General features: G+C 38.0%; 1 protein-coding gene across 1 annotated transcript in view; it reads left to right on the top strand.

Moving 5' to 3' along the window:
- NOX3 (NADPH oxidase 3) overlaps positions 1 to 25,198 on the top strand; it is a gene marked incomplete at both ends in the record, with an annotated part of 38,376 nt that overhangs the window by 4,634 nt on the left and 8,544 nt on the right. The window contains 6 exons of the mRNA XM_080616533.1: positions 6,941 to 7,086; positions 10,344 to 10,525; positions 12,309 to 12,438; positions 15,548 to 15,640; positions 16,772 to 17,025; positions 20,623 to 20,785. Of these exons, the coding sequence (XP_080472659.1) occupies positions 6,941 to 7,086; positions 10,344 to 10,525; positions 12,309 to 12,438; positions 15,548 to 15,640; positions 16,772 to 17,025; positions 20,623 to 20,785 (968 nt within the window). The remainder of the gene's footprint in view (positions 1 to 6,940; positions 7,087 to 10,343; positions 10,526 to 12,308; positions 12,439 to 15,547; positions 15,641 to 16,771; positions 17,026 to 20,622; positions 20,786 to 25,198) is intronic.

Genomic DNA, 25,198 nt, shown 5'->3' with positions numbered 1-25,198 from the left:
AAGCGAGAAACAGTTATCATATTTGGGAAAACACTGCATTACTGCATAGTCAGACTTGGGGAATGGCCAAAAAAACACAGTTGCCAGAAATTAAATTTCAAATTAATTAAAAAAAAACCAAAACAAACCAAAACCAGTAGATATTGTGAGAGATACATTTCAGAGTAAAGAGGTACCCACAAGTATACTGAGTCCCTTTTAATAAAATTAAAGTGTTAAAATGATGTGTAAACATTTCATTTTCCTTTCAACTGACATATTATTTATGCAAGTACTACCTATATTTCCTTTGTTACACAAAAACATAGTCAACTTCTATCAATCTATTGCAATTTAGTAATTTTTAGTTAAATTAATGTTCTTCCCTGTATGATCAATAGCCTAAATGTGGTGGCAAGAAGTTAAACCAATTTGAAGATCAGATCAGTAATCTTAGCCTCACAATATGAAATTGTAGACGCCTTTATTATTGAAGTAACATGTATTCATCTCAGCATGCCAGGTGGTGTTATTTCAGCATATTTATTTAATAGCATGCTAAAAATAGTCAGTATAATATTAGTATTGTCTGGCTTCTAACAGGCAGCCAGGTCAGCCGAGGTTTGCATGGCCTTGGAAGAACTACATCTGTACCTTTAATTTTTCATCAGCTCTAATACAAATTCAAGAGCAAGCTTTAATTGGTCAGGCCATAAAGGGATATAATTAGAGACTAGTGGAAGAGGGAAGTTGGAGGAAAGAGAGAGAGTAAACAATGCTATCTATAATCAAGGGCATCATTGAAAATTCAGTAAAGGGAATTCTGCTTAGTTTGGCTTCCTGCGTTCTGCATGCCTGTCTGTGATAAGAGCTGTCTGGGAGTTATTCACCCACTAATAAATCTTCCTTATAGACCCGTAACTCTGCTAGAATAAAATCATAGTTTCATGCACTCTCAGTTTGATTAGTGAGAATCATTCTAGGCTTTCTAATGCAAAAGAGACTTTTCAGTTGAGACAGAGTTGTCTGGAGCCTAAAGATACATACGAGAGATAGTAAATAACATTTCATACAACTCCTTCCTCTTAATGTGTTGTTTTTAGCCTCTTAAGGAAGTACATTCATACATTTTCTGATGTGGGAAGTGTTGGGGGAGTTTTATTTTACTTTGACATATGGTGCATATTTTGAAGAACAAACTGCTTCTTGTGTTGTTTTGATGTTTCAGAAAGGTTGTATAGATATATTGCTCAAACACCTTTTGAACTATGATATGAATAAAGCTTAAACAATTAAGGAAAAGTAGGGGAAGCACAGTAAGGCTCTTTGTAGTTAGGCTGTTTGAAAGGGTGGTTGCTGCTCCTTAAAAATTCCAGCACTGCAATTTTCTTTAGAAACATGCAAAACAGACTGAAATACAGCAATGACAGGTATGTTTGGCTTCTTACAAGCACTGAAAAATCTATAGCTAAAAATACCAGAAAACCTTTCCATTCGCAACCACGCTTTGGTAGTGGTGGCTGTGTAAAAAGCTTTGGTGACCCAAGTAGAAGTGATTCTACACTTTTGTAGAAGTGATGAAGTTTTCAGAAAAGCAGATGCTTATCTTCAAAACAGGTTGAGCTGATATCTCAGTGTTGTACTTCCAGAAATTACAGGAAATCCAATTTCCATTAAACTGCATTTTTTTAGTCATGCTGCTTAAATCCAGACTTAGTGCAAGGACTAGGAAAGAAACTACATTAAATTAAAGATTATAAGCTTCTAGCTAGGATAAAAAATGGTCCAAGTCATTGGATTCTTCTTTGATGTCTGTGACCATTCTAAAAAAAAATAATCCAATGCAAGTATGTGTGTGGTCACTATTGTTGTAATTTTTACAGAACCTGCACCTTTTAGTTTGCAAAGACAGCATGAAACTGAATGAAGGTTTCTGTGTAACTAGAAAAGGCACAAGGCAGCGTGTGGCTAAAGAATCCAGGCTTGGTCAGGCGCAGAATTCCCCATGTCTAGGTTAGCTGCTTGCAAAGCTGTTCTCTTCACTGTGGGCAGAAAACCCAGGGTTTGACCCTTTGATTTTATCATGATGGGTTTGTTAACCAAAACATTTAATTGCTAGCAGCAAGCTCCAGTTTGATTATTATCCTGTACAGGCATGCCGAAAAAGAGTGAAATCTTGTTCTCAGATAAACATATGCAATTTCTGTTTAGTTCAATCAGAGTTGTGCATGCTTCACTGAAGGCACAATTGGCTGAATAAGAGTAGCTCAATTGACCAGACTTTCAAGATAATTTAATTACATCTCTTTGTATTTAAGAATATGTACAGTAAACACTCTGCTCTAATAGCAACCCTTTTCCTCCCTCCCTCCTCCCAATAAAACCTTTTATTTGATCTCAGAGGTGGATTAGATATACCATCTTGGGGTCAAATACAAATTAATGTATGTTAAGTGCTTCAGAGTTTCCAGATGTTACTAAAACCAACAATGAAAATCCTTCAGTCTTCATGTACAGTTATAAAAAACCTCTTTGTTTAGAAGATTACATGATTTATTCTGTACTTTATATTTGGTTATGCAGAATGAGAAAAAAATTGAACTGAAAATCCTAAGATATAATACCTTAAACTTTGCTCTCATGGTTAACTTCCCTAAATGGTCAGGGAAAAAAATTCACAGTTGTTCTGAGCTCAGATTTCAGAAATTTGCATATTAATTTTGGAATTGCTTAGTAAATTCGATGCACTGCAGATGCAAAGGCCTTCAGAAAATGCACTTTAGGGATGTAAAATATTTTAGCTAATGGTAATGTATCCAGTGCCAGACTTTTTAGTCTGCCACAACTATTGTACATTAAATGAACCACACTGAAAAGGGAATTAGATCTTTGCATTACTCTTACCATCCAGCTATAATTCACTTTTAGATTGCATCATTTTTTCCTAGCAGCACACAAAACCCATCAGAGGTATTAATCTAATAACACTCTAGGCAATATTTAAGACGATGGGACACTCAGGTAAACCAACATATTCAGTATATCATCAGTTTGAATGTTAATATTTTCAGTGTACCATTATACTCTGTACATTAACAGCTTCCACAGAAAAGCTTGTAGAAAAAAAAACCCAAACTCTCCTGTTCCTTCTGGAAGTCTTCTATGTTTTCAATATCCTCTACCCATTAGCTGAAACCTGGAGGGCATGTCACCCAGAAGGGAAGATGTGGTAAATCTCAAAGAAGTAGGTATGATATTTCCATTGACATAACACTTACAGGAAAGCAGAACAATATGCAGATAGACAAAATGGTGTCCTTTAAAAGCCTGCAGAAAAATCTGACTAGTTAAAGTTGCAGAAAGTGGAACTTTTCTTTCAGGGAAAAATTGCAACAAAAAAAATTACTTTTCATTAAATCTTTGGCTCAAGACCTTGGGAAGCTACATCTATTCAACCCATTTTTTTTCTGTTCAAGACTAGAAATAAATACTCTGATAGAAAATGTGGACCTCTGTCTGCCTGAAAGAAACTACCACCTCATTTCACTATCAACACCTGGCATACATCAGATAGCACCAGGTTTCCTATTGCTGCTGACATGACTAGAATTTGTACAAATCATGTACAACCCTGCACTTTGAATAAAGTGTGGGATTTCATAACCTCCTAAACAACGGAAATGTCATCATTTCATGCAAAGACATCACAATCTGCAGCACTGCTTTTTAAAAAATCTGTGTGTTTTGGAGGTGAAAGAGGGAAAGTGTGTTATGCTATGAACAGATTCAAACCTCTGTCTCTAGTCAGCTACTATTCTAAATGAGCAAGGACAGACAAAAACCTGCAGTTCACATGCTGCAGAGAACCCTTGGTAAAACAACACTATGGATTATAACTGTGAAACTTACATGGTTCCAAGGCTATGGTGACTATTACATCATACCAGAGTTATAAAGAGCATCCTGCAGGTGTAGAAGACAGGAGGCCCAAGCACCAGTAATCGTTAGCAAATGTCAAGATATAACTGCTCAATAGATTCACTTAGAGAATCACTATCAGGGCTTTCTATTCTTTTAAAGATTTCTCTCCCCTTTCCCATAGTCCAGTACCTCACTACATGCAGCATGTAACTCCACAACCTACCACAGACTGTGGTCTGTTACCCCACACTCCTGTCCTCCGAGTACACTTTGAGATGTCAGAGAAATCAGGTCCTTGTCAAGCAATGACTTGGTTCTCTTCCAGCTGGATCTGATAACATCCTTACCAGGCCAAAACATCTGTTCTGAAAGGAGTCTCTTGTTTGAACAGTTTCCCCCCTTCTCACTCAGCACTTAAAAGTGCTGTTCCACTTAAACACATAAGCAGTGTTTATATACTGCTTATACATCAGTTGTACGCTGGGGAACAGATTGCCACAGCCCCCACAGAGCTGCCACCTAAGCCCTGCAGCTCAGAAACTCTCAGGCTTTTAGCTTTTGACAGTCTGAATCCACATATTTCACTTGCTGCCTGTGGTCTAGTGTAACCTTCCTTCCAGCATCCCAGCACTGCAGAGGTGCTGGGAGCACCCCCTCACATACAGGTTCACAGGAGCATTTTCTGCCTGACGCTGGCTGGGTTGTTTCACATGCAGCACCTAATCCATAACAACATACGCAGGACATGCCGGGTCACTGAGTCCAATACCCTCTAATGCTCACGGTCACGTCATATATGCTATTTCATAAAATGACCAACCTTCAGCTGAAAGCTGCTTAGATTGCTTGATCCCATTATCCCGTTTATTGAAAGGTTATTTTAGAGTCTCATTCCTTTGATGGCTTGAATCTGTCTTCTAATTTCCAGGCTCATTTTATCTCTGTGCAGTTCATACCCATTTGGATTCAGTCTCCATTCTGCTGAAGCTATTCCAGCTTGTATAAATAATTTATTATTCATTGGGCCAAAGATTCAGAAAAAATGGAAGCTTGATTTTGCAGTTTGGGTCCTCAGGGCATTCCCTTGGGATGCTTGTGTCAATAAATGTTTTATTATTTTTGTTAAGGGTTTCATCGGGAGACAGCTCACAAGCGAATAGTCAGCCCAGTGACTAGGACATGTGATTCAGTTTAAAGCCCGACTTCAAATTTAATGTAACAAGGATTTTCAAATGGGTCTTTCATCTCCTAGTGAATACCTCAGCATGCGGCAATGAGGTGAAGCAGGTGTTAGGGACTGGCAGGGGGAGTCCCTAAGGTAACATAGCATTTTGAATGAAATGAAACCTGAAAGTCAGCCAACCCCAGCACATCTACTGCTCTAGAAAGATCACCTCAGAAGACGAGAGTGAAAATGACCTTGCTTCAGCCTGGACACATGGACTAACCTACTGTTGGGGAAGAAAGCAGTCTTCTACCTTTTTGCACTGGCTGCTTTAAGCATGTCCATGGCATATTCCCATGCCCACAGCTCTCATAGATGCTGCAGAGGATCTGAACTCCAGCATCAGAGTGAAGAGAGCTCTCTAAGTGGATATGCACCTAAAAGACTTAGCAATACCAAAGTATCAAGGAATTTAATCCTGTGTTTTCATCTGTGATTACACAGTGACTGGCACAACTAGCACAATAAGACATTATTTTTGTGCAAACAGTTACAATTAAAAAAAAAATGAGAAAAAAAAAAAGAGGAAGAAAAAGGAAAGAAGAAAGAAGGAATAAGAAAGAGAGAAGAGAGAAAAGGAGAAAAGGAAAAGAAAAAACGAAAGGAAAAGGATAAGGAAAAGGAAAAGGAGAAATAAGAAAAAAGAAAAAAGTAGAAATAAAAAAGGAAAAAATGAGATATAAAAAATAGAAAAAAGGAGAAATAAAAAAGATAACAAGAAAGAAAAAGGAAGAAAAATAACCTTATTTTGAGAGATGTTCAGGGAAAAAGGTCGCATTTGGTTTCCTACAAATACTGCATTTTAGAAAGGTTTTTTAAATGGTCAGGGACAGGAACAGATAAACGCTGAAGGAGAGATGATAACAGGAAGCTAATTATAAAAACTAGAGATAGCATATCCTAATAGCTCTACTGTAAACATATAATTGTTTTTCATTGTCATTTTTTCATCCTTTGGCATTTAATATTTTGCATTAATTACAACTTTACTGTAATGGATTTCAGAATCTCTCATCCTGAAAACTGAAACTCTGCATGATTACGACTTTACCTGTTAGCCAATTATAAAACAAAGTTCTTCCTCTTTTCTTTTTTTGAAATTATCACCTTTCCACTGAGGAAAAGAATTACAGGGGTTCTCAGTTCACTCTAAAGTATTTTTCTAAACTGATCATTTCATATATCTTTGGGAGCAGGCCAGAAGTGGAAGTGATATATGATGCTCAGAGCAAGTCAGATCTAACATTGTGATTCAGACTTCTCCCTTAAAACCATAGTTCTGGTGGCTTTCCCAGGCTCCACCTGTGTAAAGTTATGCTATAGCTACTTGTTAATAGAGGACAGATATTGAACGCGTCTCTTAAATATCCCCAGTGCAAGCTGCAAACTGGTCTATGCCTAAAAGAGATAAATTAGTGACCTGCATAGCAATATTAGACCATTGCACATCCTAATATATTAATGAAAGCAAAAGAGATTTTAATCAGTTTAGCACATTTTGAACAATTTAAAATCAGAGGCAAACATCTTTATCTCATCTCTCAAGAGGTTCTCTTTTGATGACACCAAAGACTGTGTGGGCACTTGACTGTAATCATGGAGGTGACCCCAGAGCTGTTTGTCTCCTCTCCAACGTGAAGCAGCTGCTTCATATTAGACATGTATTTTATAAAATTTTCCTTTTCTTGTCACCTTAACCCATGCAAAGTCCTCAATGTATGCCCAAGGTTTTCAAATAGTTTGTAATGTGCTTAATGGCACTGTGGACACGTACAAGTGTGTCTGTAATTTCACACCACTCTCTCTCTCATGCAGCCATCCATATTGTTGCCCACTTGATCAACGTTGAGCGGTATCATACCAGCCAATCTATGGAAGCTGGGGAGTTACGGAATAAACTTTCTGGCCTTGGCAAGGGTCCAAATGAAAGCTATTTGAACCCAATCAGGACCTATGAAACAGTAAGCTGTCACTTTTTGCTTTTCCTCATCTAAAAAGTTTTCCTCTGTGGATTCTATTGTCGGTAAAACTGTATTTCAAAGCCTTTTAACCAGAGCGAGAAGGTGCTGCCAAAGGTTAACCTCAATTTCTGCTGAAAACACTTACTGAGAGCTGCAATTTTCAGGTTACTAAGCTCAAAGAAATGTCTACAGTATTTTAATTAGCTTGTCAGGAGACAGCTGGTGGGGGAAGGATAAGTAAGGAGTGTTGTGAATAGTAGACAATGAAATAAACCTGCAAAGAATTATTAAAAAAAAAAAAACCCAAACAACAAAATCTAAACTATTAATATGTGGAACAAACACAACTTCTTTCTAGAAAGAAAAGAAAGATAAATAAACCAAACCCCAAACAAAACAGAAATAGTGCTTAATAATATTTCTTTCACAGTTGCTATTTGCCTCTCCCCAAGGTTATGCAGTACTTTCCCAACCTGGGGGTTGATTCTGCCTTGTTACATATTGAGCGTGGTGGCCCAGGGAACAGTAATGCAAAAACACCCAGAGACTTTCTGTGTATAGGAAGCAGTGCATGGGGAAACTGTGTACTCTTCTGAGCTAAGCAGGACTGTGGGCACCTCAGCCCTGCAAATAGATGGAAAGCGACTGTGCCTCCTGTCCACCTCCTTGGTATCTCACAACAGCATTATAAGCTAATCCTTATAATACTCATAACATAAAGAAAAACAGCCCTTTTCTGCAAGGTGTGCATGTAAAACATGCAAAAGCTCATCTGCTTTTTTCCTTTTTCCATTACTGTATACATCACATTTATATGTTTGCTTGTGTATAATGTAATATACTGTTACATATTCCAGGGTTGAAATGGCCCTGGTGAGACTTCCACATGTATTGTTTCTGCTCTTCAGAAAATTTCCACATAGTCAGCATGCAATAAAGATTGCTTGAACACCATGGAGTGAGGCTCTTTTGATCAGTAGTGTGCTTCATTGAAACAAGAAACAAAGTGAGACAATGGCTGCACAACCATCAGCAGGATTTGACAGTACTTTTCAGATCCAAGGCACGTTGTTCTGTTTTATCTCACTTCCTTTCCAGTTTGGATAGTGTGATTTTTGCATCCTTCAAAATAAAAAAGTAAATAATTCTCAAGTTTGAAAAAATCAAGCAAATAAATGGTCTCAGCGATATGAACACAAAAGTCTTCATGTTAGTGTTGACAAAGTAGTCAGGTTTAACAGAACAGGACAGTGAGCCAAGGATGCAGCTGCACAGTCTTTCAGAACAGAGTGCCCACTCTCACTGCACATGAGAGATTCCCCAGGAACCGAAGAAAGCTCACAGCTGTGAATGTGAAACTACTATTTTTCAATATGCATTTTTTTCTTCACTAAGCCTTCACTTAGGTGGTACAATTGTGAGGCATGCCTCTAATTAGCATTAACATCCTAAATACCCTTGAGGAAGAAGGCTAGCATTTTTTTAGATACTTTCCTAGATTTTTCACACTAATATGCCCCACAATGCCTTCTAATTTACAGTCTAGATTTTACCCCAACCTCTAATATTTATATTTCATTTATCAGCCACTCATGCCTCAGTAGCTACATTCAGAATTAATAAATTATGAAGGAAAGCAAATAAAAGATTGTTTCTACCTTTGGAGAAGTAAGTTCTGAGAGCAACAATTCAGGCTTCCATTTCAGCTTCATCCTACCCCTGTAGTAGCAATGTACTAAGCGTCTGACATTTTTTCTTGTTTCTTCTCAACATTCAAACTAGCCACTGTAGTGGAAATGTTCAAAATACTACCTATATCAGTGCTGCTAATACGTAATAGGATCTGAACACACTCTTCACAGGCACCAATTTGAAAATGTACTGTGTGCTGTCAAGTGTGAACATTTGAAAGAATGATTTTACTGTAAAAAGTGACTGGAAAAATGGCATTGTGGTACTTTATCACCTCTAGGATTTCCATATCAAATCAGAGCACTTTACAAGTACAATATAGGGGTTTTTTCCTCCTAGTGTATTAAGCTGTAGAACCAACTCAGGATCCAGAAGGCATACTGAGTTCCTTCATTCTTGCGCATCAGCACCAAGAAAACTGATATATATGCTTCACAGGCCAAATGGGACTTCATTTGCATTCTGCTGGCATATTTAGCTTGAGTCTTGTCTTGTATGTGAGATTTTTACTGCTGTTCTTCATGATTTGCACATTATAACTGAGATCAGCATCTGACTGTTGTATTCAAAATACATCTTCATTCTCACTTCAGTTTATTTTTGTGGGTTTAGACAGATGCAACAAACCTGTGCTGATTCCTTTGAGTCATGAACAAGAAGGAACATGTTCTAGCCCAGCATATTGATGTTTCATCACTGACAAGCATACAAATGTGAATTTAAATATGTCTTTTAAAAAATAAACCCAAGTATTATCCAATGTATCTCCAGATAAATGTAAGAAACAAGTAAAGGAGGTATTCTGCTAGGTAAATGAGAGCATGCCATTTTAATACACCATTTCAGGGCTGCTAAAAACCCCACAAACTTTGAAGTAAATTAACCACAAAAGAGCTCCACACCTTTATGGTTCCAGGTGTCTTAGCACCTCATTTTATCACCTTAACATGAATAAGCTGGTTTCTAGTGCTGTTTTACTTATCTCTAGGACTAATCTCACTTCTCTAATAATTTCCCTTTTTTTCTGAGACACTTTTACATAAGTAAACTAAATAAAAGTATTATGGCACTGGAACAGTTTGCCCAAAGAAGTGGTAAATGCCTCATCCCTGGCAGTGTTTAAGGCCAGGCTGGACAGAGCCTTGGGCAACATGGTCTAGTGTGAGGCATCCCTGCCCATGGCAGGAGGGTTGGAACTTGATGATCTAAAGGTCATTTCTAACCCAAACCATTCTACGATTCCATGATTCTACTAATGAGACTATCTGATCTCCTTCCTTCAATTCCTGAAACAAATAAGTGACAGTAAATATTTACACGTGTCTGTGATAAGCCTGAGTGAAAATAGAGCAAAGGGATGTTTTTCTATGCTTTTCTGTGGTAAAATGGAGGTTTGCCTCCACATCTCGTTCTGGTTTTCTTTGTTTACTGAAAATATATCTTAGATTTTTGCTTCATATTTAATAGCAGCAACAGAAGCAATACTAACAGTAACAGAAATAATAATAAAAATAATGATTATAACAACAATAACTACTAATACTAATAATGTATTCTTATTCTAGAACACAACAAGTGAGGTACTAACTACCATCGCTGGAATAACTGGAGTTGTGATAACTGTGGCTTTAATTCTGATTATGACTTCATCTACTGAGCTCATCAGAAGGTCATGCTATGAGGTGTTCTGGTATACCCATCACCTCTTTGTGGCTTTCTTCATTGGTTTAATAATCCATGGTATGGGGTAAGTGTCTGAATAAACTACATGGTGTATATGTACACAGTATGAGATGAAACACAATTCAAATCTCTGATCTTGTGCTTTCCTATTAACAAACTACTGGGATCTTTGCTTGGAGTCAGATTGCAGATTAGTATCGCCCACCACTAAAGTACATAAAGACCACTATTCTCTGACACAGAGGAACTTCCTAGTACCGTGTGCATGTGCCTGTGTTCTGGAGCTACATGATGTCTCCGTGGAGCAGGGAACAGGTGGTACAATGTTTTGTGGTGTGTTACTTTTCTCACCTCTTTCCTTGCAATTTGAGAGCTGCCACATTCAGTTTGGCATTGAGTGTTCTTGAAATTGGCTCAATTAATTAGTCCCAAGTTTCAGAGGCACAGCTGCAAACAAATGCTGTAAACTGTATCCTGGCCTGATTAAAATGGCCCCCTCCCCTCTCTCCAGCAAATCTTTTAGAATCCAATTTCAAACAGCTATAATGAACCCTGTAAGCCTCCAGCTTTGAAAGCACCCTCTGCCCAGCCAGCTGATCGACACTCCTCAGCAAGAGACTTCCCTGAAAAGGGGACACTTATTTAACAATACCATTCAATGATCACATTGCTTGCTCCAGGCTGGGAGTGCACTGCAACAGAGCAGCTTCCTGCTGCCCCGGCAAATCCCTACCACTACCTGATTTCTGAAAAGAACGCAAAACATAAAGTTTTGTTCTCTTCCCATCTCTTTCTCCTTCCCATGTGACTGAACAAAACTCACTCAAGTTTACCTCCTTTTCTGTCCTTCTGCCTGAACTGGTGGTACGTGATAACACTGCCATGTATCACAGTATCACAGTATGTTAGAGATTGGAAGGGACCTCAAAAGATCATCTAGTCCAATCCCCCTGCCAGAGCAGGAACACCTAGATAAGGTTACACAGGAATGTGTCCAGGCGGGTTTTGAATGTCTCCAGAGAAGGAGACTCCACAACCCCCCTGGGCAGCCTGTTCCAGTGTTCTGTCACCCTCACTGAGAAGAAGTTTCTTCTCAAGTAAAAGAATCTTCATGTAAAAGAAGGCAGTACTTCTTACCTCCTTGTCTCTTGTTAGGCTCATGGGCAAGACTGGCTAATGTTGTAGAGCCAAAGTATGTGTGGAAAAATGGAAAATTCAGAGAAAATATGAAACAAACACCATTTCTCCATAAAAATCTTCCTTCTCTACCCATAATCAACACCAGCTGAAACCCATTTAAACTGAACAGTCAGGATTGATATGTTTGGGAGAATTCATATCATTAACATTCTCAGAAGTAGAAAAGCTAGTATTTTAGAGAGTATACATCTAATTACAGTCCTCCAACTTTATTTGCAGCTTTTAAAAATGCATTTAGAAAGCAGCAAAGGAAACAGAAGGTCTGTCACTATTAAGTTTTATTATTTTTCTAAACAATACAACATGCTCATATAGAGAGGAAGTCAAAGTGTCTGTTCTAAAGAACTTGGAAATCGTTCTGATTTTTGCCACAAACAGCAAAATGTATATTCTCTATGCAAGGACTCTATACGCTTCAGCTGCATTGATGTATACCGATACTATAACGCACTTCTTCCATTTGGTCAAAAAGTCATGGCAAAGCTAAAGGAAAGGTAATTTGGACAAGAGAGCAGAGCAGGGTTGAAATGGCCAGTTCTTGAACTTTCAGCTATCTCCGAATCTGAATTTGACTAGTAATTCAAAACACACAGATGCACAGAAACCTTGCAAAGAAGCATATCACTGATGGACATTTTTGTTTTAAGTCAGCTTGTCCGAGGTCAGACGGCTCAGAGTCTGCTGCTCCACAACGCCACTTACTGTAAAGATCACTACTTGGAATGGGAGAATGCCACTCAGTGCCCTTTGCCGCAGTTTTCTGGCAACAAACCTGTGGTAAGAGTGATGTTTGCCTTCTGGTTGTAACTCGGTGTCCTTCCTTTGGAAGGCTAAATGTCTTAGGGAGCAGGGAGCTGAAGTGTATGCTAGTGACTGTTTAGAGAGCAGCTGCACATTTCTGTTCCATGACCTCTCCCTGTGCATTAAAACAGTGATCCTTACCTCTTTTATAATCAGTATAGACAGGTACAGATGAAAAGTGATGAATAAAATTTTGGTGTCATTAATAACAATTTTTATTTCTGGAAGATCCTTTTGGTAAGCAACATTACCTTTGTATGGATTTCATGAAGGGTATGGATTTCAGATTTATACTCTATTCTGTACTTTTTTTTTTAATTATTCAGTATCAACGATATCCTTGATGTTCTCACTGCACAAACATAGGCTCCACGTGAAAACCTTATGAGAGTACAGACGCAGAAAATACAATGGAACAGTAAAGCTAGGAATTCAAGTTAGTATTATTATTCTAACTAACTGTACTTTAATATGGATAGTCTAAATACCATGGGAGAATAAGTCAGAGTTAAAATTATGTCCTTGTTTTAGGGCACATTCTTCATATCGTCCAGCCTTGATGTCTTAAGTTAGGTAAAAAGGAGAGAAATTGAAACAATGAATTATGAAAGGAAAAGGCAGGAAAAATGTCCCACGGAAGGGTGACTTTTCTGCAACAAGATTGCAAATCCACAGGGGGTAATTAAGTAGCAGACTTGTACAGTATGTCAGATGTCTCGCATCCAAACACAATCATTTAACATTTACAGCTCAAGATTTAGCTTGCTCATATGCAAGTTTTTGTTGTTTCTTCCAAAAAGAAAAAAACATACCAAAGCAAATCCTGAAGTAAAGGAGAAAAATTAGCATTCAGTGTCTTGTAGCTCTTTTAATGGCTGACATAGATTTTTCTTAAACTAAACTATTGTTAGCCACTATCCAACCTGCATATTAATGAGAAAATGAATGCCTCTCTAAAAATATCAGCTACAATGTCACCATAAAAATCAATACATGGCTACGCACCATGAATACAGACACAATCTTGCTTCCAACAGCATGTCTTGACATTCATTATCATAAAGCCAACTGGAGAGAACTTCCACTTCTCTGTGTTAAACCTATTTTGCCAGACTTTCCTGCATTCCCAAGGCCATATTTACAAAGTCACATTATTTTAAATGAATTGTGATAATACCATATGGCATATAAATCATCTGTAAAAACAGTGCAACAGTGCTTTGCCGATGGGCAATGCACTATGGTGTGATACCTGCTAGACACCGCAGATAGATAGCACAAATTCAGTCAGAGGCTAAAAGGCCGTGGCAAAGCTTGTGCAGCACAAGCAGGGGCAGGTGCAGATGGGACTGAGAAGGGAAGGGACAGCCTCGTAAGTAGCTGGAAGTGCACGAGGTGACACTGGAGTGCACACCCTGTTGGCCACGGTTCCCAACGGAGGCTACCACGGCAGAGACCCTCTCTCAGTCATGTCACATATGCTCCCCTGCTTCGTATTTCAGCCTGATCTGGATCCCGCTTGAGGACAAGGAAGCATTTCTGTTGCACCCAGGGTGCCTGGACTTTTATCCTTACAGCCTCTCCTGAGCCATCACTGTCCCATCTCAGTTCATTCTCATTACAGGAGGAAACACCACTTGGGCAAGAATACCGATGCCCCGATTAGCCAGCCAGGAGCTGTGTCTCCTAGCAGCCCATCCTTCCTGGCGGTAGCCCTGTTGCCCCAAGCCAGCCAAAAGATATTTTGGACTAAATGCTCTGCTGCACTGGAGCAATGGCACATTTGAAATACCAGATGAGCTCACAGAGGGTAGCCTCCAACCTTAACATTCCTGTCACAAGCTTTTATTTACAAGTAGCACAAATGGAAAGGAGGAAAAACAGGTCTCATCATTATTGTGGCTTGATATATGCAAATATATTCAAGACGTGAGATTACCCACTGTGCAGAGACACCTGTAGTATTTAAGGACAACGGATGTGATGAGTTTCTGCTTTAACCAACAATCTTCTGGCTTATGCTGGTTGCTTCCCATTATTAAATCATGCATATTTTTATTTAATTTTCAAGGCTTAACCTTGGGAAATTGCCACTCCATCCTCTTAGCACTTTCTAAGGAAGTCACATAATTTTATGGCTTGCTTCTCATAAAAGATACTTTATAACCCCTGTTACCCAGCTTGTGGAGCAAAGTCAATGTTTCAGCAAGTAAAGTTGCTCTTTGGAGGTTTTAAAAGCTACGCAATTGTGGAGTCTTCAGTTTTCTAGAATGAGCTGTGTAATTTAAAAAAATGGAAATAAAACAGTATCTCTTCTAGAAAAAAAAAAAAATATCATGAAGATTCAATAACAGCCAATTACCTTAGTTATCAGTACAAGTCAGTGAAATTGTTAGCTAGTATACTTGAATAGCCAAGTATCTCTGTCATAGTGATCAGTACATGAGATTAGCAAGTAGAAGCACAATAATTACCTGCAATACTTAAAGTATGACCAGCTTAGTATCCTAGATCAAAAAAACCACATTTATTGATACAGACCCAAGTCATAGATTAAATGGAAATGTATCCCATTCCTCTAATTGAATATTTGGGACTTAATGCTTACTCATACAGTATCAGAAAACTTGCAGCTGACAACAACAGCTACTCCTATCTGACCCTTCTGAAATATTTTAGACTTTGAAGAGCAAAAAAATAATAAGGCTGTGGGTAATTTTGTATAAATGTATGCACCCTATGTCTTCAGGTCCAATGATACCTATATGTAACGCCTAAATTCATTAATCCTTTTGCCTTTTGGTAGGAAAAGATTTAAAAGGATTCTTCTTGGCCAGAATACAGATAGATATTAGCACAGCTTTTAGAGTGCATCTGTGAAGGAGTTCCATATGTCTGTTCCACAAGAAAGCCAGAACTGCTACAGTAGCAAGAGAAATATTCCCTTGAGAAAAGCAAATCAGAAATCACAGAAGAAAAATCAAATAATTTAATTTTACCCTACCTGCTGATTTAAGCCAGCAATGCAAAGCATTTTTGTAGACATTCAAATAAATGTTCTTTGTTAATATACAACTGTCTACAGGCTTGGAAGTGGGTTTTAAGTCCTATGGTGTTGTACATCTGTGAAAGAATTGTTCGGTTTTGGAGATTTCGACAGGAGGTGATCATTACTAAGGTAAGTAACATAAGTTGCATGTCTGTGTAAAAAAAAAAAATCATGTCAATGACATTTTTTATTTTTACAGGTAACTTCTCCATATTATGACCTCACTTTTCACTCCTAGCTTCAGCAGCTCTTCCATCACTACCATGGTTTCAGCCAAGTATCGATATCAGATTTTACGTTTACTCCAAGAGCAAGTCCATAAGAATATTCCATACAGATCCAAACTTGATTAATGAAGTGCCAGGCTTTACACCATCATAACACAAACATCTGCACAGACGTTCGCTCTTTTTAATGAACTGAAACCATGTTCCACTCCAGTAAATGCCAGAGATGCCCTTGCCTTCAGTAGGACATGGGTTTTACTTTCAAATCTGGAGGCTTCTGAGAAGATTAAGGGTTATATTATCAGCATAAATAATCTAAGTTTCATTAATACCAACGTAACAATTTATTCCAGTTGTAAATATCTCTGTGTGCTAAGGGCCTATTTAAGTCACAGCAAAATGAATGGAGAGTGGTGCTATTGAAATAGCAGAGTCCACATGTATCAAGACAAAGATCAGAAACTGGGTCTTTTTTTTGTGAGGGGAAAAGCATGTTAGATAAATCTTGCTGCTGATTTCACAGAGTGCCTGTGATCTGAGAATCTTAGTATGTATGACATATAAAACTGGCTGCTTAACTGAGATTACCTCTTAATAATAGTATGTTAGAATTGAGCTCATACAGCTTTTTTTCTTCTTGCCAAACCAACAATAATCCCACTCATGTTAACACTGTTACACAACAGTAAAAGTTGGAAATTATTCCAGTCTATTAAGGAAGAGGTTCAACTAAAACAGAAAGTTCACAAATTGTTGAATTGTTACAGTCTTTCCTCTGCCTCTTACACTCACAAAGCAAGCTGCCCCACAATACACACGGTACGTGCTCCCAAGCTACTGGGCAATACCAGCACTGCAACATGCAGTTTAGGATATGATCTACAAGACACTTAATAATTACTGTGCCTACCAATTTGCATTAACTTGTTGTTGAACTCAAGTAGAAGTGATTGCAAAGTCACCTGTAACCTAATGAAAACAAATAGTTATTCTTCTGAAGGAAAATAAACCAGGTCATTTTATTACTGTTTAGGTGGTGACATATTCCTCTGGAGTCCTTGAGCTTCACATGAAGAAATGTGGCTTTAAAATGGGACCTGGTCAATATATCTTTCTACAGTGCCCATCTGTCTCATGGCTGGAGTGGCACCCTTTCACCCTCACTTCAGCTCCTGAGGAGGACTTCTTCAGTGTTCACATACGGGTCGTTGGGGACTGGACTGCAGCCCTCTTCAAGGCTTTCGGAGCACAGGAAAAAGCTTTCAAGGAATTGTGGATGTTACCAAGGTTTGATTTACAGAAAATACATTTTAAAATGTTATTTCTATGTTTTAAAATAAATGTTAATAATATAAATTTCATTAATTTTGTGTGTGTTCTTTATGTTAGAGTATTAGATAGTAGTTCTGGATACAAAATATGCCATTATGCTAAAAAGAACACAGAAAAACACAGTCAGGAATTTAGGCCACAGCTACCAAGAAGACATGATGACTAATCCAAGATTTAAAGTCCATATCAATACCTATATCTCTGTCACTATCATTTAAACCTCTAACCTCTATATCTACACCTAAAGTAATCTGTTTTGACAGATTAAGAGTTGAATTAGAACAACACTGGAATCTATCTGCTACCTTTGTGCCTCTATGTTTATGCTCTCATGGCACCTATCTCCTGCCATTCAAAATTCCAGCTTTTCCCTTTCAGTTACTTAGACATTTTTCATTACTTAGACATATGGCCCCAGAAACTTATGCTTGAATCTTACTTCTTTCCAACAGTGTCCCTCAACTCTGTCTCTCTAATTTCCAAACTCTGCTCCACTTTATAAAGGTTACTGGTGTTCAAATTCTGTATCTGTGACAACTTAATCCAAGCAAAATGTTGATGCCTCATTGCTGCAAGTCAGGAGGGTTCCTCTGAAGTTAATGGAGCCACCCTGACCTACACCAGCTAAGCATCTGGCTTTATACATAATGGATTCAAGCCATGTAGCTCCTTGCAGGCATAGTGGCGATTTTCAGCAAAGAAAGGTCTGGCACAGGATCATTTCAATTCTGGTGGAGTGTGTAGAGCCTGGGACCGAAAGGCCTATTTTCCCCCTGGAAAATTGCTTTTGATGAAGCAGTTCAAGTAAAACTGAATGGCAAAAGGCACTTGTTTAACTGGATTTATATAATTTAATGGGACTTGGATGTTAGAGAACATTCCCCCAAAAAGCTTATAGATACCACTGAGCTAAGAAGGTAAGGGCAGAGAAGAAAGTCTGTTTCAGTCCTTTCATTGTATCAGTTAATAAAAATTACAACTGAAAGCCATACCTTTGTTAAAGGCAACTGGAATGAGAAGTATACCATTTCAGCAGAACTGGAGCAAAAACGGTCCAAGATGACTGACAGCCAGTGTAGAGAATGAGAAAGAGAAAACTGTTATCAAATGCTGCTGGCAACAATGCAGAGCTGAAATTAACAGTGGTGTCATATATAAAGACTTTTCTTTTTAATCTTTTTAAGGTGCCTAATGCCATCATTCAGTTGCTTTCTTGCAATATATTAAAAATAATAATTCAACAGTTAAGCTAGCAATAAAGCAAAAAAAACAAGTCCTTTTTAAAGGTTTCAGTATCTAAAGATAAACACCAAATTGGTGACTATATTAAAAAATAACAGCAGAAACTGAGCAGAGGATAGAAGACCTGTAGAAACTGAATGATAAGGTAAGGTTCTAAAAATAAAATCTTTATATTGTAAGTAATAAAAGAAGACTAAAATAAAAGGTACGTACATGTATATAGGTAGCAAAGACAGTTAGTTGTGATTTATGGCAAATCTGAGAGATAAGACCATTAAAAAGACTATTGCTGTGAAAATAATCAAGTTCTGTATTATGCCTCTTCGGGATTTTTGGCTCACTTAATTGCTGTTTTAGCACACTGTCCAAAAATCTAGCTTCTCCTACAGTCAGGAGTACTATACAATCATAATGATGAGCAAATGTTTAAATTCTAAAAATAGTACAAGAATCCATTACTGTTACTTTTCCAAAACTAAATACTTCCCCTGCCTTCCTCAAAAGCGTAAAGCTTCTTTACAATCAAATTGCGTAGATGGGCACAAAGAATACAGACAATCCAACGCATAGTTAGAACCAGTCTATAGCCCTATTTTCTACTCCTCCCTTAGTGAGCACAAATGTAGCATTTGTTTTCATTTTGCTTACTATCATCTTACCTTTCTCCACCCCCTCTAGATCAAACGAATGGGTTGTATAGCTCTGTTTATCTTTCTCTGCTTTCTCCTCCCTACTTCTCTGAGCCACTGTATTTGGCTAAGCCCTCTAGCTACAGCTGAGCAATGTATTTAAACCAGTAACAAGATCTCTGTCATCTAAGGAGTTAGGAGCAGACTGATGAGACAAATGTCTGTAAGGAATGATTCAGAAATAATTGATCCTGTCTTGTACCAGAGAAACAGATTAAATAACCTCTTCAAATTCCTTCCCAAACAATTTTTTCTCAATCTGCTAACAATAGTGAGAATTGCTTCCAAACCCACATTGAACTTCATAGAAAGTTCACCTAAAAGCAGTTCTTAGGCACTTCACATACATACCCTAAATTAATCATATTTTACAGTGTTAAAAGTGCTTAAAAAGTATAGAACTGGGCAATAATCCAAATAAAAATACAATTTTTAAAAAAATACTTTCTTTTTATCTGAGGCCAGATTTCCAAAAGTCATCCCTGAGTAGCTGTTTCATTTGATACAGCACATGCAGACCGTTTGGAATCTTGAAATAAAAGTGACAAGTACAAATGAAGGGGAAAATACTTGCTAAGACTTTGGTACACATTAAGAAAGCAACAATAGTGTTTCAGATACATTGTGTCTCCATATTTGTGTGTACCAATTGCTTGGTGATCCCTCCTTGTTTTCCTGTTAAAGCATTTCATTCTTCTTGTATATTTAAGCTGAATTTTAAAGATGATTAATGAAATAAAGTGCACAAAATAATTGAAAATCTGAAAGAAGGAAAAAAAAATTTTTTTCTAAGGACTGGGTGTTAGTGAAACCAACTTCCAGAGCACTTACATTGTTTAAAGACAGGCTGGACAGAGATCTCCAAAGTACTGCATGTATTTACATTCATGCTGCTAGAAGAATGAATCCGACTATTTAATAATCTTTTTCATTTCTAATACTGACCAAAATGAATGCCTCAGCATCAGCAGCATTGATTATAGGATGTAGTAACATAAACAAGCATTTTTACTTACATTTTGCCTTTATGTCAGGTTACTAAATACAGTTTTATTTCCAAAAATGTATTTTTAAAATATTGGGGTTTTTTCAGAAAGAGCTGAGAAAACAGTAGTTTCCTTGCATATGATGACCTCTTTCTTGCTTTCTCTTTTATTACTTTAACATATATAAAGAACTTTTCAAAATTATTACTATAATCTGTTCCTCTTTACTTTGATATACACAATACAGAAAATAAAGCTCTAAACCAGGATGCTTTTCAGTAATTCGTAATTAAATATGCAAATTCCACAGCTAAATTTGGACATGCAATTATATGACTAATCACATTTCAGAAAGCCAGAAAATTGCAATTGCATGCTTAAATAGATGGCCAGGCCTCAAATCCACATGGGTGCTCTTGTTCTTTCACTTCAGAAAAAACAGTTGCTTTGCTATTAAATGGCCCCCACTGAAAATTAAATGTGTTTCTATGGGTAATTTGTGTGCCATCTTAGACATGTCTTTTCTCTTTTATTTTAACAGAATGTCAGTTTTGAAAATATGTAGCCCAACAAACGGTAAGCTTTCTATCATTTTATGTGTTGCTGACCCTTGACTAAATGTCTTGTTGCTGTAGACTGGCTGTGGATGGACCATATGGATCAGCAGCCACAGACGTCTTCCACTACCGAGTGAGTGTGTGCATTGCAGCAGGAATCGGAGTTACACCATTTGCCTCTATTTTAAAATCCATTTGGTACAAATGCTGCAACCCTAACACAGAACTGGTGCTGCAGAAGGTACGTAGGGAAGTTTATTGCTCCATCAAAAAGTTACACAAACAAGCCTATTTCACCAGGTGAGAGAGGCAATTCAGAGCTGGAGACTCACTTGAGTGCTCTTTAACTCGATCTTAGAAGCAGCCAGTCATTTTCCAGTTGCGTCAGGAGGTGTTGTTGGGTAGGGTCTCCTGAATTGACTGTCATTCCCTGAGGAAGAAGGTAGCCCTAGCTGCAGTGTTTTTAGTAAAAACTGAAGAATTCAGTTTTCAATAGCAACTGGAGATAAATGTGGAACATCTTTCATAACTGCACAGATCGTTTGAGAGCTTGAATAGAAATCTGACCTCTCTCCTACGAAAAATAAATCCTCCAAGGTCATCTCAGACAGAAGTGAAGGGTGGCACTTGCTCCTTGTCCAGCTCTAGGTTTCGTGAGGACCCTTTGGCTGCTTGTCCTGGTTGAGAATGCTGCATTCAGTAACCATTATTTGCTTTTCACACCTTGCAAAGTCAGGATATTTTCCAGCATAGAAGGAATAAAAAAAAGGCATTTAAGCTCTGGATGAGGTGCATATATCAAGATGCGTATTACTGCTTCAAACCACTTTAATTATTCTGTTGAAGAAATATATTGGGGTCTGTAAGGCATGGATGGCACCAGTTAAGTTAACAAACTCTCAATCTGCTTACCTGTTATACATCTTCTGCTGAGGATACATGAGACCACACTGGGGAAGGATAGACAAAGAAGAAATAATATGGGTGAAGTAGGGTGAGGGATAAGTAGGTAACAGAAAAGAAAATCAGCATTAACCCTACCCATCATAATAAGTGGTAGTTTGTGGACCTTAGAGCTTCTTTTAGCCCATTTTCCAATGTAAAAGCTGAATCAGGAACAGTTCCTCATTCACATTTAAGGACAAATGTTGAAATTACATTGGAGTGGACAGATCTCTGAGAGGGTCAGTACATATGGAGCTGATTGCAGGACCCACAGGCTGATCTTTTTAAATGAAGGAGTGTTAAAACTGGCATCTTAATGACAAGCTGCCACTGAAAAAGCATCTGGGATTTTAGTAACTGAGCAGTTAAGGACAGGTTCAAATTGCCAGGGGGGATATTTGAGGCAGAAAAAGCAGTGAGAAGGGAGGGAAATATAAATGAAAATATGTGTTAGATGTGAAGAGGAGAGTATTTGCAAACACTACTATTGTACCAGAATTATCGTCTCCAGGAGAGCTAAATATACTTACATGCACATTAGATATGTGTATCATGTATATTCTATACGTGTACAAGTAAAATTGTTCTTATTGTCATTGCTGTTGTTATCTTCTGGGGAAAATAACAATTTAACTCTGCATTGAGAGTCTGATATACTTCAGGGTGTTCATCCATAGCTTAGGGAGAATCTTCGGTAAGTGTGCCTGCAAATATAAATGCATGGTGCATTCTGCCACATTTTTTCCACTATAGAGCTCAGTTTTCCTGAATTTTTGTGAAATACAAAAGTATCATGATTTCTCCATGTCCTTTCTCTGTATCTTGGCTTCCTTCCTGGTGCAGTGGGAACAGTGATGCTTATTTTTCACAGGTGTTAAGAGGCTAAACTTTATTGGTGCTTGTAAAATATTTTGAAAGCCTGGATGAAAGGTCCTGGGGAAGTTCACAGCAATACTTAAAAAATTTAGCAGTCATCTTAGTAAAAACGATTAATCTCAGGGTAGCTCCACATTTATGTTTTTTTCCATTGGTTAAAAGCTTCCACTTGTGGTATAATTACAAATAATTTAATCTTCCTCAAAGTATTCAGCACTCTCTTTCTGCCATGATGAGTACCATAGAAATGTCTATTAAGGAAATAAATAAGAGGATTTTCTTTTTTTAACAACTTCATTTTGATTTGAGTACAGCTATCATTACGCTTATTGAACTAATATTTCTTAGTGTTACCCACATACGGTTTAGATATAAATACTCATAGCTTCCATAATGTCTGCAGCTGTATAATTTTAAGAACCCAGCAAATCAAAAGGAATACACATTTATCTAATTGATTCTTCACAATTAAATAGCCTTAGAGCCTTAATTTCCCTGTCATTTTTCTGCAGTGAGGAAGGGCACTACTACTAGTCATGGTTGGAAAGTTTCTACTAGCTTTACTTATGCGTAAAACGATCTTTCTTTCACATTAGTGGTCTCATTTTTCAGATCAATTCTTGCTGAAATTGATGAAATCATACTGATCCATCAGACACTAATGCTAGCAAACACCCACTTTCACTTTTGCCCTATATAAGGATGTACGAAACATCCTACTGAGTATCACCAAAGATCCATCTAGCCCAACATCCTGTCTCCAACACTGGCTCTTCATAAACGCCTAGGGAAAAGTATACAGCCCAGAAAATCATATGGTGATAAGCCTTTAGTGGACACATTCTCGTCTTTGAGTGACTTCCAGTTCAGTAATATCTTGATGCAAGAGCTGCAGCTCTCTGCTTAATATCCTTAGCAGTTTTTTCTTCCATGAATTTGTATAATTGCTGTTTGAATACATGCAGACATTAGGCAACCAGAGCATGCTGTGGTAGTAAGTTCAACTACAGACTGTGAGGAAAACAAAACTAGCTTTTTCCATTTGCTTTGAGACCAACTGTCCCTGCCTGAGGTAAACTTTTGCTGCAAGCTCTACTCTAGTCCACAGCCTTCTCCATAAAATATCTTTCCTCAAAGACCTAAAAACCTGGGCTCTTTTTTCTGTCAAACATAACCATCTTTCAGAGCTGCGTTTGAGAACAGTTTAGGACTCCTGTTTCAAATTTAGAGGCATGAATTCAAGTCTTGTCCTGCATTTACACGAAAGGCTGCTTGCTGCCACCCTAGTTCTAAGTCAGTGCCTCATGTAGGTGCCCAAACCCCCATCCTTCCCTGAATGCTCCAGGCTGCAGGCACTGTTGCACCTTACCTCTAGTGTTCCACTGGATCCATTGATTAGGCTGAAGATGTCAGATCTTTTTCTGGTATGCTGCAGCCCACAGGTAGTGTGGTATACTCAGGAGCACAAAGGACTGGGGTTTTGCAGGGAGGTGCTCAAGTGCAATGTGTAAGAAGGTTTTGCAGGGACTAGTCCTAAGAGGGAGAAACAAAAGTCAAGGATGAAGGTGTCTCCCTGGGCATCCCCTACTTCATCACCTTTTACCTTTGATGAAAAGCTGGCTTTGCCCAGAGCTGCTGCTCCAGCTCCGTCTTCAGGGAGAAACAAATGGATGATCATCAACAGATAATTATTAATGACTTTCCACTTGATGGAAGCTGATTTACAAGATACCTTTTTCACCTTACAGGAAAGAGGTATCAGAACTCTTGCTCTAATCTGTTGTACAACGCTCGGGATGTGGGAAACTGAATGATAAATATGTACGCATTGTAAGAGAGCAGAGTATTAAAGAAATAAGCAGCTACTCATAACCCTGCATTATGGATCTGATTAATAGCAATACTGCATCTAACCCGATTTGCAAAAAGAGCACTTGGAAAATTTCAGACAGTCTACTTGGGCAAGCCATCAAGCTGATGAATGTAGTCAATGGGGGTAGGGTGGGTGGAGACTAATGAAAAATAAATCTAAAACAGATTTTAAGGGTCTTAAATAATTGCAGTCAGTTAATAACATGAGGCACACAAAAAGAAAAAAAGATTCAGAATAATTGTTTAATTATAGAAATGCACTGATGCTGGCCTTATTCTACAGTTTTTAATAAGGATTAATTTTATTGTACGTTTATTGTATTTTAATTATATATGTAATATGTTATGCTATGCTATGGGCAGTCAGTGTAAAGAAAGGAAGACTTCTTTGTAAACACCATTTATTTTAACATGTTATACTAGAAGTCCTCTTTGATCTAATGGGAACAGGACCTTTTTGCCCATACGCCATCCTTCTTCACTACCTCTTTTCTGCCTAAGATTACAATCCTGGCACAAAATACTTCTTATAGTGACAGTCTTTCTTCATTACCAAATGCTTTCCACCTCTAATGTGAAAATCAGAAGCAGTGCAAGGGGTACCGCTTCAGCAGAACCACACCAGGGATGAGTTCAAGGAATTACTGCAGCTTCAGAAAGCTACATCTTTTATTGAGAGGACTGTGACAGAGGTGGCTTGACCCAATTCAGTTGGACTGGCTGTTACTGTAACAGCTAGGTTTGCAACCAGCTAAAAGCACTCCTTCAAGCTCCATAGCCTGACATTCTGGAAACCAGTTCCCCATTTGGGGAAAGACCACATCATCTCAACTCATCAGCTAGCTTTTCTTCCTCCTTCCCTGAATGTGCTTGGCTCCCAGTCCTGCCCACATGCTCCCAATTGCTACCCCATGCACAATTCATTATTCATTTAGAAGCACTCCATACACATGTACTAAAT

The sequence above is a fragment of the Psittacula echo genome (assembly GCF_963264785.1).
Source record: "Psittacula echo genome assembly, chromosome: 4".
NCBI lineage: Eukaryota > Metazoa > Chordata > Aves > Psittaciformes > Psittacidae > Psittacula > Psittacula echo.
Note: the sequence above shows the minus strand (reverse complement) of the source record. Positions and strands in the feature narration are given on the sequence as shown.